We start from the raw sequence: 13,245 nt of genomic DNA on the forward strand, positions 1-13,245 counted from the left end.
GTCCCTGAAAATTTATCACTTATTTCTATTTCTGTCCATCCCTAAAAATTTGTCACCTTGCACTTTTACCATTTTTTTTATAGTGTACCTCATATTCCACTAACTTATTCTAGTCACATTTTATTATAAAACTAGTAATATATAAAAGTAGGACCCACGTGCTACTAACTTTTTCAACCCACTTTCTATTACTCCCTCCGTCCCCGATTAAGAGTCACACTTTGACCGGACACGGGTTTTAAGAAATGTAAAGAAAAGTTGGTTAAAAAAGTTTGTGGAATGTAGGATCCACTTTTTTATATTGGTTTTATAATAAATTGTGAGTGAAGTGAGTTAGTGGAATGTGAGACCTACTTCTATTTATGATAAAAAATGAAGTGTGACTCTTAATCGGGGACGGAGAGAGTATATTTCTTAAAACCTGTGTCGGATCAAATGGTGATAAATTATGGGGGACGAAGGAAGTACTATACTTTCATAAGAAGTAAAAATAAAACTAAGAGATAAGATTTTGTTTCAACTATTGAATTTTGATTTAACACATGAGAGGGTGATAGATTGGGCAATCAAAGATGGCGTCTCTTGGGCTATGTAAAAGATGGTGTCTCTTGGGCCTGTGGGCCATATAAATGATGACCTTAAAATTGAATCGCACGTGAAACCTATCTCTATGGTAATAATCAAATTTCATAATTAGTTAATAGTATTATTTAATTACTACTAAATTAACCCTACTATTTTCAAATATAGTAGTACAACAATTGAAAACTATCTTTAATTTTTTTTCACTTACACAATCTATGCACATAGCTGCATAAGAACGCCACAACATGTTTGCACTTAATCATGCTAGCATATGAGAAATTCTCATGGATTAATAAATAAAAATAATTTTATTTGATTTGGCTCTATGACTATAATTAATTATTTATCTTAATGTCTGACCCAGTCATAATTAGACTTGGCAACTTGACAAATAAACTAAAAAAGCAAAAGAAACTATATCCTTTTTCATAAGTAATTAAAGTAAAACGTCAAACAAGTTTAAGCAATATATAGGCGGGCCCCACTTTATTCTTTTCAAAATATACAATTATTTTTAGAAAGCATTTATATGTCGTGATCGCCTCACATAATTACGTAAGATTGGATTATGCCATCTTCTATATGAATATAATGTATAACAAGAAAATAAATATTCTGAGATCTATACATCAAATATCGAAAACATTCCGATGACTTACCTTAGTAGTACTTTGATATTTTATACATTTCCCCAATTTTCACTTTTATAATTATAGTAGTAGTAGTAGTTTAACGTGTCCAGGTGTAGCAAGAACAGAATTATTGAATTGTAAAGTTTGAAGCGTCGGCGTAGTCAAGCAGAGTTGATTGGGGGAGAAGATGGAATTGGACGGTGAGGTCCACTAATTTATGGCTTCCCCAAATGGTCCAAACGATGTCGTGTGGCCAATAACGTCCCAACCATTTCCGAGTCTCTCCACTCCACGCAACCCCTTTTGCCCTCAAATTGAATAATCAAACATATCATGTGCATTTGTTTGGATACGAAAGGCATAGGGTATATATGTGGCAAGATTTGTGGCGAATCGTATCTACATTTAATTTAGGTAGCGATAAATAGCAGTTGGAGACGAGTCAGTCCACCAATTTCAGCCGCAGCGATATCTATCTATCTCTATACGCCTCAATCCGTCGTCGTATCGCTGCGATCGTCCTTGATTATGGTATTGCTGCACGCAGCCAGAGGATCGGAGTCTGAATCGGAATCGGGATATATAGGGAGGAACAGATTGGGGAAGTACGTCGTGGGGAGGACGTTGGGAGAGGGTAACTTCGGAAAAGTCAAATTCGCTACAAACGTTGAATCCGGTGAGTCGTTTGCAATCAAGGTTTTGGAGAAGAACAGAATCTCCGGCCTCAACATCACCGATCAGGTATGTGTGTGCATTCATTAATTTTTTAATTTTCTGCAATCGAGTTATTGAATTGAACGGTTGTGGTTGCAGATAAAGAGGGAGATTGGCACATTGAAACTCCTCAGGCATCCAAATGTTGTGAGGTTACATGAGGTAAATGATTCATTCTCCGGCGACCATGTCCAGTTGCTTTGAGTTGAGTCAAGTGACGTAGGTAGATTCCTATAGGTGAAGGTTGTTGGCATAATTAATTGAATAATGTTCACATGGGTCACACGAAATTATGGGATGGATATGCGTGTGGATAAGCTTTTGTGGAGTAGAGTATGGACTACAACAGCTTGTTGTCATCCATCGCAATCACATGAGCCTTCTCCATAGCTTGTGCTTCTTGTTTTACCCTCACATGCACTCATATCATGCCCATCAATGTCTATATGGCCCCCACACACTTGATCAGTTTTAATTATTTGTTTATTTCCAGACTTGTAATGTTGAATAGTAGTACTACTAGGCTAGTTGCTTGAATGATGAAATAAATGTGTGCAAGTGGTTAGGTAAGCTAGATTTTTTTGAGTTGGTTCACAAATCATTGATATGGATTATGCAGTAACATATAACCAGTAACCTTTAATATATGAACATGTATATGCTTCAAGTACTGTAAAACCTAAACGTGATATAAAAATTAAACATGATATTATTAAGTTTAGAAACCTTCTTTGTTGCTCATATATGGTATTTATGTGAGTTGAATTCTAATGCTGAAAAAGGTGTTAACTGACTGATGAACAACCAGGTCTTAGCAAGCAAGGTGAAGATATATATGGTCCTTGAATATGTGAATGGTGGAGAACTTTTTGACAGAATTGTAAGTAGTTTTTCCAGAAGCAATGCATGCTTAATTGGTTTACCAAGGGGCTTAAACAAATAATTTACAGGCATCGCGAGGAAAATATTCCGAAGCTCAAGGCAGGAAGCTTTTTCAACAGTTAATTGACGGTGTTGCTTACTGTCACAACAAAGGCGTATATCATAGAGATCTCAAAGTAATGACTCTATTTCAAATATTGTAGCATCTAATATATATCTGCAGACACTTAAAAAATTAATATTATGTTGTTTTGATTTCCAAATGCAGCTAGAGAATGTGTTGATTGATCAAAGTGGAGTCATTAAGATCACAGATTTTGGCCTTAGTGCATTGCCTCAACACTTTAGGGTATGCATAATTCCATCTCGTGTTTCTTCTTCTTGTTTCCTCACTCCCAGTTACTGACACTGTCCATTTAACATTGTTAGGCTGATGGTTTGTTACATACAACTTGCGGAAGTCCAAACTATGTTGCCCCTGAAATTCTCTCAAACAAAGGGTACGATGGTGCAACTTCAGATACATGGTCTTGCGGTGTCATCCTGTACGTTATACTCACAGGACACCTTCCCTTTGATGACCGGAATCTGGCCGTACTTTATCAGAAGGTACCAGTGCCCTTTAAACTGATATACATAACAATTTCCCTTTAGTTTGGAGCCTAAGATTTTCCCGAATTTGTAATCAGATTTTCAAGGGAGATGCTCAGATGCCGAAATGGCTTTCTTCAGGAGCCAAAAACCTAATAAAGAGGATACTTGATCCCAACCCAAATACCAGGATAAGCATGGACGATATAAAGAACCATGAATGGTTCAAACAGGACTATACTCCTTTAGGTCCTGATGAAGAAGAAGAAGAAGAAGATTGTGCTTGCACAGAAGAAGATAAACTATCATCTCTACATGATACAGTATGAACTTTGCCCCTTAATGCTACTTAATATATTGATCAACCTAGGATGATTTGAAACATGTTTTGCAATGTCAACGTATTGTGCAGACTCCAGAAGCAGAGAGGGATCCGGACTCGCCTTATCTAATCAATGCCTTTCAGCTGATTGGAATGTCCGCTTGCCTTGACCTTTCTGGCTTCTTTGAGAAAGAGGTTGTTTCTGAGAGAAAAATCAGGTTTACCTCAAATCATTGTCCAAAAGAATTACTCGAGAGAATTGAACATACAGTTACAGAGATGGGATTTCATGTCCAGAAGAAAAACGGAAAGGTCAGTTTCCATGTCTTGTACATTAATTTTCTTCATCAGATTGCTAATTTCCCTATTCTCTAACACTTTGGCTTAAATATGTGCATACAGTTGAAAGTCACGCTAGAGCTCAAAGATCAAAAAGCACCAGCGAGTCTCTCAGTAGCTGCACAAGTAAGTAAATACAAGTGGAACGAGATGTTGCTTTCCATTATCTTATTCTAACGTACTACTCATATATGTGTCACAGGTTTACGAGATAAGTCCAGCCTTTTATGTGGTCGAGCTGCGGAAAACTTGTGGTGATTCAACAGTGTACAGAGAGGTATGTTCTTGTCTTCATCATAATAAGACAATATTGATATAATATAGTACTACCTATATATCTATATGAAGTTTTTCCTGACCAGAAAGAGTATTTATTTGTATATGCAGTTGTGTGCCAAACTATCTAATGAGTTGGGTGTATCACAAAACCAAGTGGCAGTATCTAATGAATTGGGTGCATCAGAAAGCCAAGTGCAGAGTGGCCTACTAACAGGGGATACCAAGATACAATAAGCTGCTTAATTTGGTTGTCCCCCATGATTAAATTATTCCTTGTAGAAAATGTATGTATTGCATAAATCTTCAAAAATTTGTACAGAATAAACATGTCTTATTCTTGTATTATAAACCCCAGGAGAAAATTTGATAATTGCGACTTGTTTATCATTTTGATGCTTAAGGAATCCACAATGTGCCTCGAAAAATTCAGCGTCAATCCCATTTTTCAGCTACCATGTGAGCTTTTGTCATTTTAATCCCAATTCAGTCAGCTCCAATTTTAGCCCTTTAAATAATTGAATTTTAATTGAAATGGTGAGAATAGAGAAATGAAGTGTTATGTTTTGGCGTGAAAAATGTATAGAAAAAGGGATATTTATATATGAAATTATAGGGTATTTAAAGGAATAAAAAAACAAAAACAAAAAAAAAAATGAAAATTATGTGTGGCTGCCGCAAGGGCTGCATTCGGGCCGGGCCACCCTCTCATTTTCTGTGTTGCAGACGTGCATGCAGCCACTCCAGGCGGCCACCCCGGGCGCAGTTGCATTGTGAATTTGTGAGTGCTCGATATACTAGTACCTATATGAAACCGAATATATAAATGTTTCACCAATCTTGAATAAATGCACATTATGCACTGCATCATCCTCTTATGCATTTACAAGTGTACATAAGATACTAAACTACGCTTTCAATACAAAATTAGTCCCTCCGCTCTAAGATAATAGAAGCATTTTTTTTTTCACGAAAAATTAAGTAGTAGTATGATATAGTAGAATAAAGTGGATAATTGAATGGACAATAAATTAAAATAAATAATAGAGTATGAAAAAGAAAATATATTAATTTTTTGCTAAAAAAAAAATGACTCTATTACCACATAATGCCCCAAAATAGAAACAATGAGTCTATTCTCTATTAACATGGAACGAATGAACATTACAAATAAGCTAGTGGATTAATTATGTTATAACTTGTGGAGGTATATATGAATATATGACATATACATGTACATGATCCCACTTGTGTGTTGTGTGTCTAGACTAATGAGTAATCAATCATGGAATTGTCTCTCTAAATACTGGGGCACGTCGTTACGTTTGCATTAGTAGCCACTAATTAATTCATGAAAAGACAATCTAATAATCACAATCAAGAATTAATTAATTATTGAAAAAAAGTCGTGAAGGGCAGGTTAGTTTTTGGATTATGATCATGAGAGACAAGACATAACATTGATATTGTTGGATACATCCACCTCATATTCAATCAGATTATCCTTTGCTACTGATTATTTTGCCAAAACTGCCACTGATCACCACAGCTAACTGCTTGCATTAATTTCATTTTATTATTTAGTACATGCACATGAGACATTATTTAAAATTTAACACTTAATTTTGAATTTTTCGAATATGTTAGAACTAGGATTGGTATGTGTCATTACCATACCCAGCATTACCCAATTTCAATATTAGTGATCAAGGAATTGAAGAACACTTTGTCCTTTGTCATTCATTATTTATTCTTCTTTTGGCTTTAGTAGTTATATATTGACTTCGAAAATGGCCAAAATTATTGATTACTTTTTTCCTCTCATACAGATTGTAACGCCTTTTCTTTTTCAACATACATTTAAAAGCAATTTGAGCTAAAGCAATAGTCGAAGATGAATAATACTATTAAAATACACATATTTATAAATTATAATAATATAGAATATAGAACTAATATATGTAGGCAGTGTGTTTCGCAAGACTTAATTTGAATATGATCACCATTAACTATAAATTAATAGCGACCCAGTTCACAATACTAGTAATTAAAATAAGCATAAAATTCAATTTAGTGTAGTAATTAATTAAATTTAATTTGCAACCCCTGCTTTCTTCTCCCTGACGGTGTTGAGATAGCGACTTAAAGAAAGAAAGCACACAAGATATATTCTTTTATTCCATAAAGTAAAAAGTAAAAACTTGATTTTGATCAATAATAGTGATTACTTATTAAGTAATTATTGATTTACAAATTATAAAAAGCTGGCATGTAAGGGAATGGCCAACTATTACTCTTTATAATTGTGTTTGTGCTATCCAGTCTGTCTCTTTGGTTTCCCAACCGACTACTTTACTTATGTATATTAATGTACATATTCTCCTTAATTAATCTCAAAATTTTGAAATTAAGTACAATTCACATGCAACGGCTTACCATTCATATATATATATATATATTCTCACTAACCACTTCGTTTGTTAATGTTGAATTATTTATTATTTAAGTTCAATTTTATAGGAGTTTTCCACAAGTGATGTATAAATATATGCACTGCACCTTGTTAGTTGTGGATTTGTTAATTAGGACTAATATTTTGAGTTGACGAGAATATAATCAGTATTATTAATAAATCCATGATTAAATTATTGAGGAATAGACAAGATGCCTAACACAAATTGGTTTTTGGAGAGTTTGTTGTCCAGTCTGTTCATTGCTATCACTAATACAGATTTAATTATTTTAAATTGCATTTTTCATTGCTCGCCAATACCAATCATAAAAAAAAAATCATCATTGCCTTTCAACTTTCTTATATATTTTTCATAATTTTTTTGGGGTTAGTTCTTTATAAAATCTAAAAATGCATAAACATATAGGTTGTTCAATAACTTGCAAGCATTGTTTTATTCTAAAGTACTTAGTTTTCAAGTTAAATTTTACATTGAATGATTATTATATTATGATCACATACTATTTATCACGAGCACGATAAAATAATCCCAATTATTATATTATTGATATTAGTGAAGATATGAAATCCTAGTGATAGAATAGTATGAACTTCCAAAAATGTATTTAATCAAGCAAGATTGTTATTTTATGAATTTAATCGTCCCACGCCACTACCAGAAGGTAAACTGTCACAGTCAAACTTCTAAAGTGATAATTATTAAATGCTAAAACAATGAAGAATGGTAGTCAATTTATAATTAACCTTCAAGTTTTGATCTTTTTATTTTACAATTTCTGGTGTATTGTGATTGGTTGATGCTTGTGTTTTACTTCTTCATGTGTAAAGGGGCATTATTTATCACCTAACTATAATGAGTGGATGCGTTGTTATTATCTCACAAGTCCATGTGCTTTGCTTCTTTTTTTCTCTCTCTGCACCCTTTAACTTCAATTCAACTTCTTTCTTGTTTTTTTTCTCTCTCTCTTTCTCTGCCATATTCTGTAAGTTGTCATTCAGTTCTGATCATTAAATTCTAGTATTCAGTGTCATACCCAAAAATATCAATGTGTCTCACTCCCTAACTTGATCTAAAGCCTCCTACTCTAGAAATAGCATTTCCAGTGAGGGAAGTCTGTTTTTCAAGAACTGAGCTTTCATTGAAAAGATTGCATCTTTGTGTATGGTTTTAGATGGTAGCAAATGGGTTCGAGTTATAACTTCGACTTATCCAAAAAAACACACATCTTTCATCTCAAGGTGTGGGTGTTAGTGAGCATCTTTGTGGGCATCTTTGTAGTGGTTGTCATGTTGCTTCTATGGCGTTGTAGCAAATCTAAGAAGAAGAGTTCAGTTGGGTTGATCCCAAATGTGTCTAGAGAGATCAAGGAGATAAGGATAGAGCAGAAGAAGTCAGCTGGGATGGAAGAAGTGGAGTACTTCAATGTGCAGGAGGAAAAGGAGAAAGACTGTGATAAGCTTTTGGTGCATTTCAAGAATGAGGATTCCTTCAATTCTTCATCAAATGATCCCAATGCTGTCTCTGTGAGTTCCCCTCTAGCTGGCCTCCCTGAGCTGTCTCACCTGGGCTGGGGTCACTGGTTTACTCTGAGGGATTTGGAGATGGCAACAAACAGGTTTTCAAAGGAGAATGTTATTGGAGAGGGTGGGTATGGAATTGTGTATAGTGGCCAGCTCATCAATGGTACTATTGTTGCTGTCAAAAGACTTCTCAACAATTTGTAAGTTGTCAAAGTTTTCATTTTGTCTTCTTGTTTACCAACTTGTATATTGATGTAAATCATACATGCAGAGGACAGGCAGAGAAGGAATTTAGGGTGGAAGTTGAAGCTATTGGCCATGTAAGGCATAAAAACTTGGTCAGACTCTTGGGCTATTGCATTGAAGGCACCCACAGGTAGTAATAGTAATACATATTCATATATTCATAGTTTAGTAATGTGGAGTAGAGATGGTTAGATTTGAAATCTTAAGTATGATTATGGATGGAGCAGATTGCTGGTGTATGAGTATGTGAACAATGGGAATCTTGAGCAATGGCTTCATGGGGCTATGGCCCACCATGGGCACCTTACATGGGAGGGAAGAATGAAGATTCTTCTAGGCACAGCTAAGGGGTGAGTATTGAGTAATTAATTAAGAAGGCTTTTCTGTTTGTTTTGAGTTGTCAATTACTAATACTATTGGGTGCAGTCTTGCATATCTTCATGATGCAATTGAGCCCAAAGTTGTTCATAGAGACATCAAAGCCAGCAACATACTGATTGATGAGGATTTCAATGCTAAAATATCTGATTTTGGACTGGCCAAGTTGCTTGGTGCTGGAAAGACTCATATTGTAACCAGAGTTATGGGTACCTTTGGGTCAGTTTTTGTCTCTTCTAAAGCTTGAAACTGAAATATATTATATATACTGATGTTTCAATGCTTTGGCAGATATGTTGCACCAGAATATGCAAGCAGTGGCTTCCTAAATGAGAAGAGTGATGTGTATAGCTTCGGTGTTCTGCTATTGGAGTCCATAACTGGGAGAGATCCCGTGGATGACAGCCGGCCTGTGCACGAGAAAAACCTGGTCGACTGGCTCAAGATGATGGTGGCAGCCAAGCAGGCAGACCAGGTGGTGGACCCCAATCTGGAGACAAGGCCGTCTACGTCTGCCCTGAAAAGAGCTCTCTTGACAGCGTTAAGGTGCGTGGATCCGAATGCGCAACAAAGGCCGACAATGAGCCAGGTGGTCCGGATGCTCGAGTCAGATGAATATCCAATACTAAGAGAGGTATGTGTCTTACTCTCGTGAGATTCATTTCATTTTTTCGGGATGCTTATGTGTCTCTATGGTGTCTGCGTGCCACAGGGTCGTACGAGGAAAAAAGACAAGCGTTGAAGACTGAGTGATTCTTTCTAGGAACTAAGTAGCACATAGCATAAGGATACATCTCTTAGTCTCAAATGTGAATGATCTGTTTGTTTCTTTGATTGCTGCAATGTATAGTTTATACACAATTCTTGCTCTAATAATCACCATTAAACAACTCATATTCACTTTGGTGTTAACACTATCATCCCCTCTTTTTTGATTGTTAAATAAAAATGAATTTTAAAGGTCGTGTCGCATTAGGCTCCAACCCGAGACCTTTGGCCTTAGGCATGCATTAACCACTATGATCCTTTTCACCCCTACTAGTGGTAGTGCTTACTCAAATATATGAAGCATAAGACTGTCCTAAGTTTTTAACAAATTGTTGAATTATAGTCTAAATTCCAATAATCACAAAAACACAAGACAATTATAATACTCAGAGAGGAGTGTTAATGTTAATAAGAGAAAGCACATTACATGAATAAAATTTGATCCATTCCCCACAAAAAAATATAGAAAGTAGCAATCTGCCAACAAAAGAATGCTGACTATATCTACACAACTCAAAACATGGTATAAATGAGTGCCAAAGATAACAACATTTCACAAGTGGCTGTTCCTGTTGGTAGCATTCAGCAAAGGCTGGAGAGCTTTCACTACGATGCTCATGTTGGGGCGGAAATCTGCTTCGTATTGCACACACAAGGCAGCAACTGCAGCCATCTGTTTTAAACAAAAGTATTTGTGGTCACACGACTGCAGATATAGTTTTAGATGGGATCCAACGAAAAACCCGGATACGCACCTTTGCAACAGCCTTAGGCGGGTAATCCCCTCCGAGTCTACCATCAACACACTGGTCTACCTTGTCTTCACTGAGCTTTGGCGTGGCCTGGATAGTGGATTACCCATTAATCACTTACATAATGTCCGTGCGTGTGTGTGGAAATTATAAACTTTGAAAGAAAATTGAAGTCTTCACGTTGTGGATATAATGACATACCCATGTCACAAGACTCTGCTGTCCCCTTGGCAGTGTATGATCCACCGGTTTACGACCAGTTAAGAGTTCGAGGAGTACCACACCAAAACTGTAAACATCGCTCTTTGAACTTAGCTGGCCAGTCATTGCATACCTACATACAAAATAAAATGAACTTCTTAGGGCTAAGATAGTGATTGAGTACTTCGTGTTTCGAACGAAGGAAGATATATTGGCAAAGTTAATTGATTCGTTCAACTACTAGCTAACAAGTTCTATGGGCGTACTCAGGTGCGTGATAGCCAAAAGTCCCAAGAACACGAGTGGAATGAAGACGGGCTGCTGTGTCAGGGGCTTGATTGGACAAGTCGAAATCTGCAATCTTAGCGACATCGTCATCATAAAGTAAAACATTACTTGACTTGATGTCACGATGAATAAAATGATGCTCTGCCTTCTCGTGCAAGTATTCCAATCCTTTTGCGGCCCCAACAGCAATTTTAACTCTTTGAACCCATGAGAGAACTGGCCCTCGCTGTGCGCCCTTGACACCTTTCTTTCCTGTATTAACAGACGAAAATTAGTTTCATACGATGAGTCAAATAAACTAAAACAACTAGCATGCCATTATCCAGTACTATCCTAGTGAATGGAGGTCCAAAAACAGGGATACGGTACAATGTTTAAGGTTCAACTGACCATGAAGAATATCGTGCAAGGATCCATTCGTAGCATACTCATAGGCCAGAACTCGTAGACCACCATCCACATTATAACCAAGTAGTTGAACCACATTTTCATGCTTTACTCTTGACACCATAGAGACCTGCAAAACCATGTTTTAGACAATGCATCGGACTGAAATATCTGAACGTTGATGAATACAGTGTTATGGTGAAACCTGTGCTAAAAATTCTTTGTCAGGCTGCTTGCTAGAGTCCAACTTTTTAATAGCTGCCGCCTGTCCATTTTTCAGCACTCCGTGATACACCCTCCCGTACGATCCCTCGCCAATCAAAGACTTTGAACCAAAATTATCTGTAATATCCTTCAATTCATCAACTGGAATCGCAGGGACAGATATCGGCTGCATAGTAACAGTCTCTCTGTCCTTCGGCGTTGCTTCAGTGGCACGATGGCCTACAGGATTGCCTACAAGATTATCTCGAGTAAGTTTGATTATTGTAACCATAAATACATATTGTTTAACAACTAAGGTAAGGTAGGGTTCGTAAACATACAATATGGGATAAGCCACAATAGGATCTACAATTAATTTAGTCATAAGGGTGAATGTGAGATGGTTAATCATGAGCTACAATCTAATGGAGTATTGTCATTTTGGAGACGGGTCAAAATACATTATCATGGGTCGGGCTTTTGAGAAAAACGCAACCAAACAAGAGATAAGATTAGTCACTGGCTTTAATCAATAGTAATCATGCCAACTGCCCCTAAAGATCAATTTTTCAAAGGAAACCATGATTTCACATTGACAACTTATTATTTTAATTTGCAGACATAAGGAATTACTTCCATTATTTCAAGTCTGAAACAGCAATGAAACTTTACAACAGAAAGGAAAAGACAAAAGAATTTAAGTCAACTGTTACAGCCTAAATTTAGATTCCATGGAAAAGATATCTTACATTTGGCAAAATAACTAAAAAGAAAAAGATCAGTTTAATCTAAATTGATTTTATAACAATCCATCAAATTGAGGTTAGATGAGGAATAGGAAAATCACCTGCAGTGTGAGGTGTGGTGTATTGTCCATGACCAGCAATCTTCTGCATGTCATCATCCTCACAGCAAGAGAAGCACCCCATTATGGTTTTATGCTAGATATCTGCAGTTGAAGATGAAGAACTGTGAAGAGAAGGTGCCTAGGTTCAACCAAAGCTCAAGAAATTTGAAATACTATTCCTTTCACAAGCAAAGCCCCAATCAAGCAACAACATGGTGATTTTTTAACAATCCCAAGAATAAACATGAGTCAAATACAAGACAAGAAGTGGCTATTAATCATTACCAAATTCTAGCAATTGAAAGTGAACTTACAATAAAAAGATGATAAAGCAAGAAGATGATGATGATGGTGATGAAAAGGTCTGACCTTTAGTTGAAGATGGGAGGAGAAGAATTCCGGGAAGAGGAGGAGAGTACAAGTGAAAAAGAAAGGGCAAAGCGCGTGGGTTGTATGTTGGAATCATTCTTTGTTAAGGAAAATGAGAGGTGCGCTGTCGCCGTGTTTGACCAAGTTGCAGCTGTACAACAATGATTAATGATTATCAAACCAACCTCTTCTCTTCTCAATTTAATTAATCAATTCTGACTTGGTTGGGATTAGGAATGTGAATATGACGCAGATTCAGACACTAACTAATATTCAAGGACTTGCCCATTTGGAATTAAGTTGACGCCGTATGCATCTCCGGCAACTACATGGACTCTACTTACTAATCTGGTTGAGGATTATCTACATTGGTAAAAAACTAAAAACTGTGTTTCCTATCTACGCCATAAGTAAGACTCGTATTGCTTATTTTAAAGAAATTGAAGTTTTTGGACTATCCCAACACCTGT

At 36.3% G+C, this 13,245-nt stretch overlaps 3 protein-coding genes across 4 annotated transcripts; 2 read left to right on the top strand and 1 right to left on the bottom strand.

Moving 5' to 3' along the window:
• Positions 1-1,442: 1,442 nt before the first annotated feature.
• On the top strand, positions 1,443-4,731 carry LOC125206059 (CBL-interacting serine/threonine-protein kinase 17-like). The gene is made up of 11 exons (XM_048105344.1): positions 1,443-1,958; positions 2,031-2,093; positions 2,740-2,811; positions 2,882-2,989; positions 3,082-3,162; positions 3,243-3,422; positions 3,503-3,727; positions 3,817-4,038; positions 4,129-4,191; positions 4,268-4,342; positions 4,453-4,731. Exons 1-11 carry the CDS (start codon positions 1,746-1,748, stop codon positions 4,576-4,578), a joined length of 1,428 nt encoding a protein of 475 aa, XP_047961301.1. The 5' UTR covers positions 1,443-1,745; the 3' UTR covers positions 4,579-4,731.
• Positions 4,732-7,669: 2,938 nt separating this feature from the next.
• On the top strand, positions 7,670-9,820 carry LOC125203307 (probable receptor-like protein kinase At2g42960). The gene is made up of 6 exons (XM_048101623.1): positions 7,670-8,535; positions 8,607-8,711; positions 8,809-8,931; positions 9,008-9,178; positions 9,251-9,593; positions 9,672-9,820. Exons 1-6 carry the CDS (start codon positions 7,997-7,999, stop codon positions 9,699-9,701), a joined length of 1,311 nt encoding a protein of 436 aa, XP_047957580.1. The 5' UTR covers positions 7,670-7,996; the 3' UTR covers positions 9,702-9,820.
• Positions 9,821-10,082: 262 nt separating this feature from the next.
• LOC125207223 (pto-interacting protein 1-like) lies at positions 10,083-12,924 on the bottom strand. 2 transcript variants are annotated; one of them, XM_048106470.1, is made up of 8 exons: positions 12,776-12,924; positions 12,407-12,508; positions 11,561-11,811; positions 11,359-11,485; positions 10,947-11,220; positions 10,681-10,813; positions 10,483-10,569; positions 10,083-10,400 (listed from the first exon to the last, which is right to left on the bottom strand). In XM_048106470.1, the coding sequence occupies exons 2-8, from the start codon at positions 12,486-12,488 to the stop codon at positions 10,281-10,283; spliced, it is 1,074 nt and encodes a 357-aa protein (XP_047962427.1). In that variant the 5' UTR covers positions 12,489-12,508; positions 12,776-12,924; the 3' UTR covers positions 10,083-10,280. The 2 variants fall into 2 exon arrangements, with proteins under 2 accessions (XP_047962427.1, XP_047962428.1); XM_048106471.1 differs by having other exon boundaries at positions 12,721-12,862.
• Between the last annotated feature and the right edge of the window lie 321 nt (positions 12,925-13,245).

The sequence above is a fragment of the Salvia hispanica genome, chromosome 2 (genome assembly GCF_023119035.1).
Source record: "Salvia hispanica cultivar TCC Black 2014 chromosome 2, UniMelb_Shisp_WGS_1.0, whole genome shotgun sequence".
Lineage (NCBI taxonomy): Eukaryota > Viridiplantae > Streptophyta > Magnoliopsida > Lamiales > Lamiaceae > Salvia > Salvia hispanica.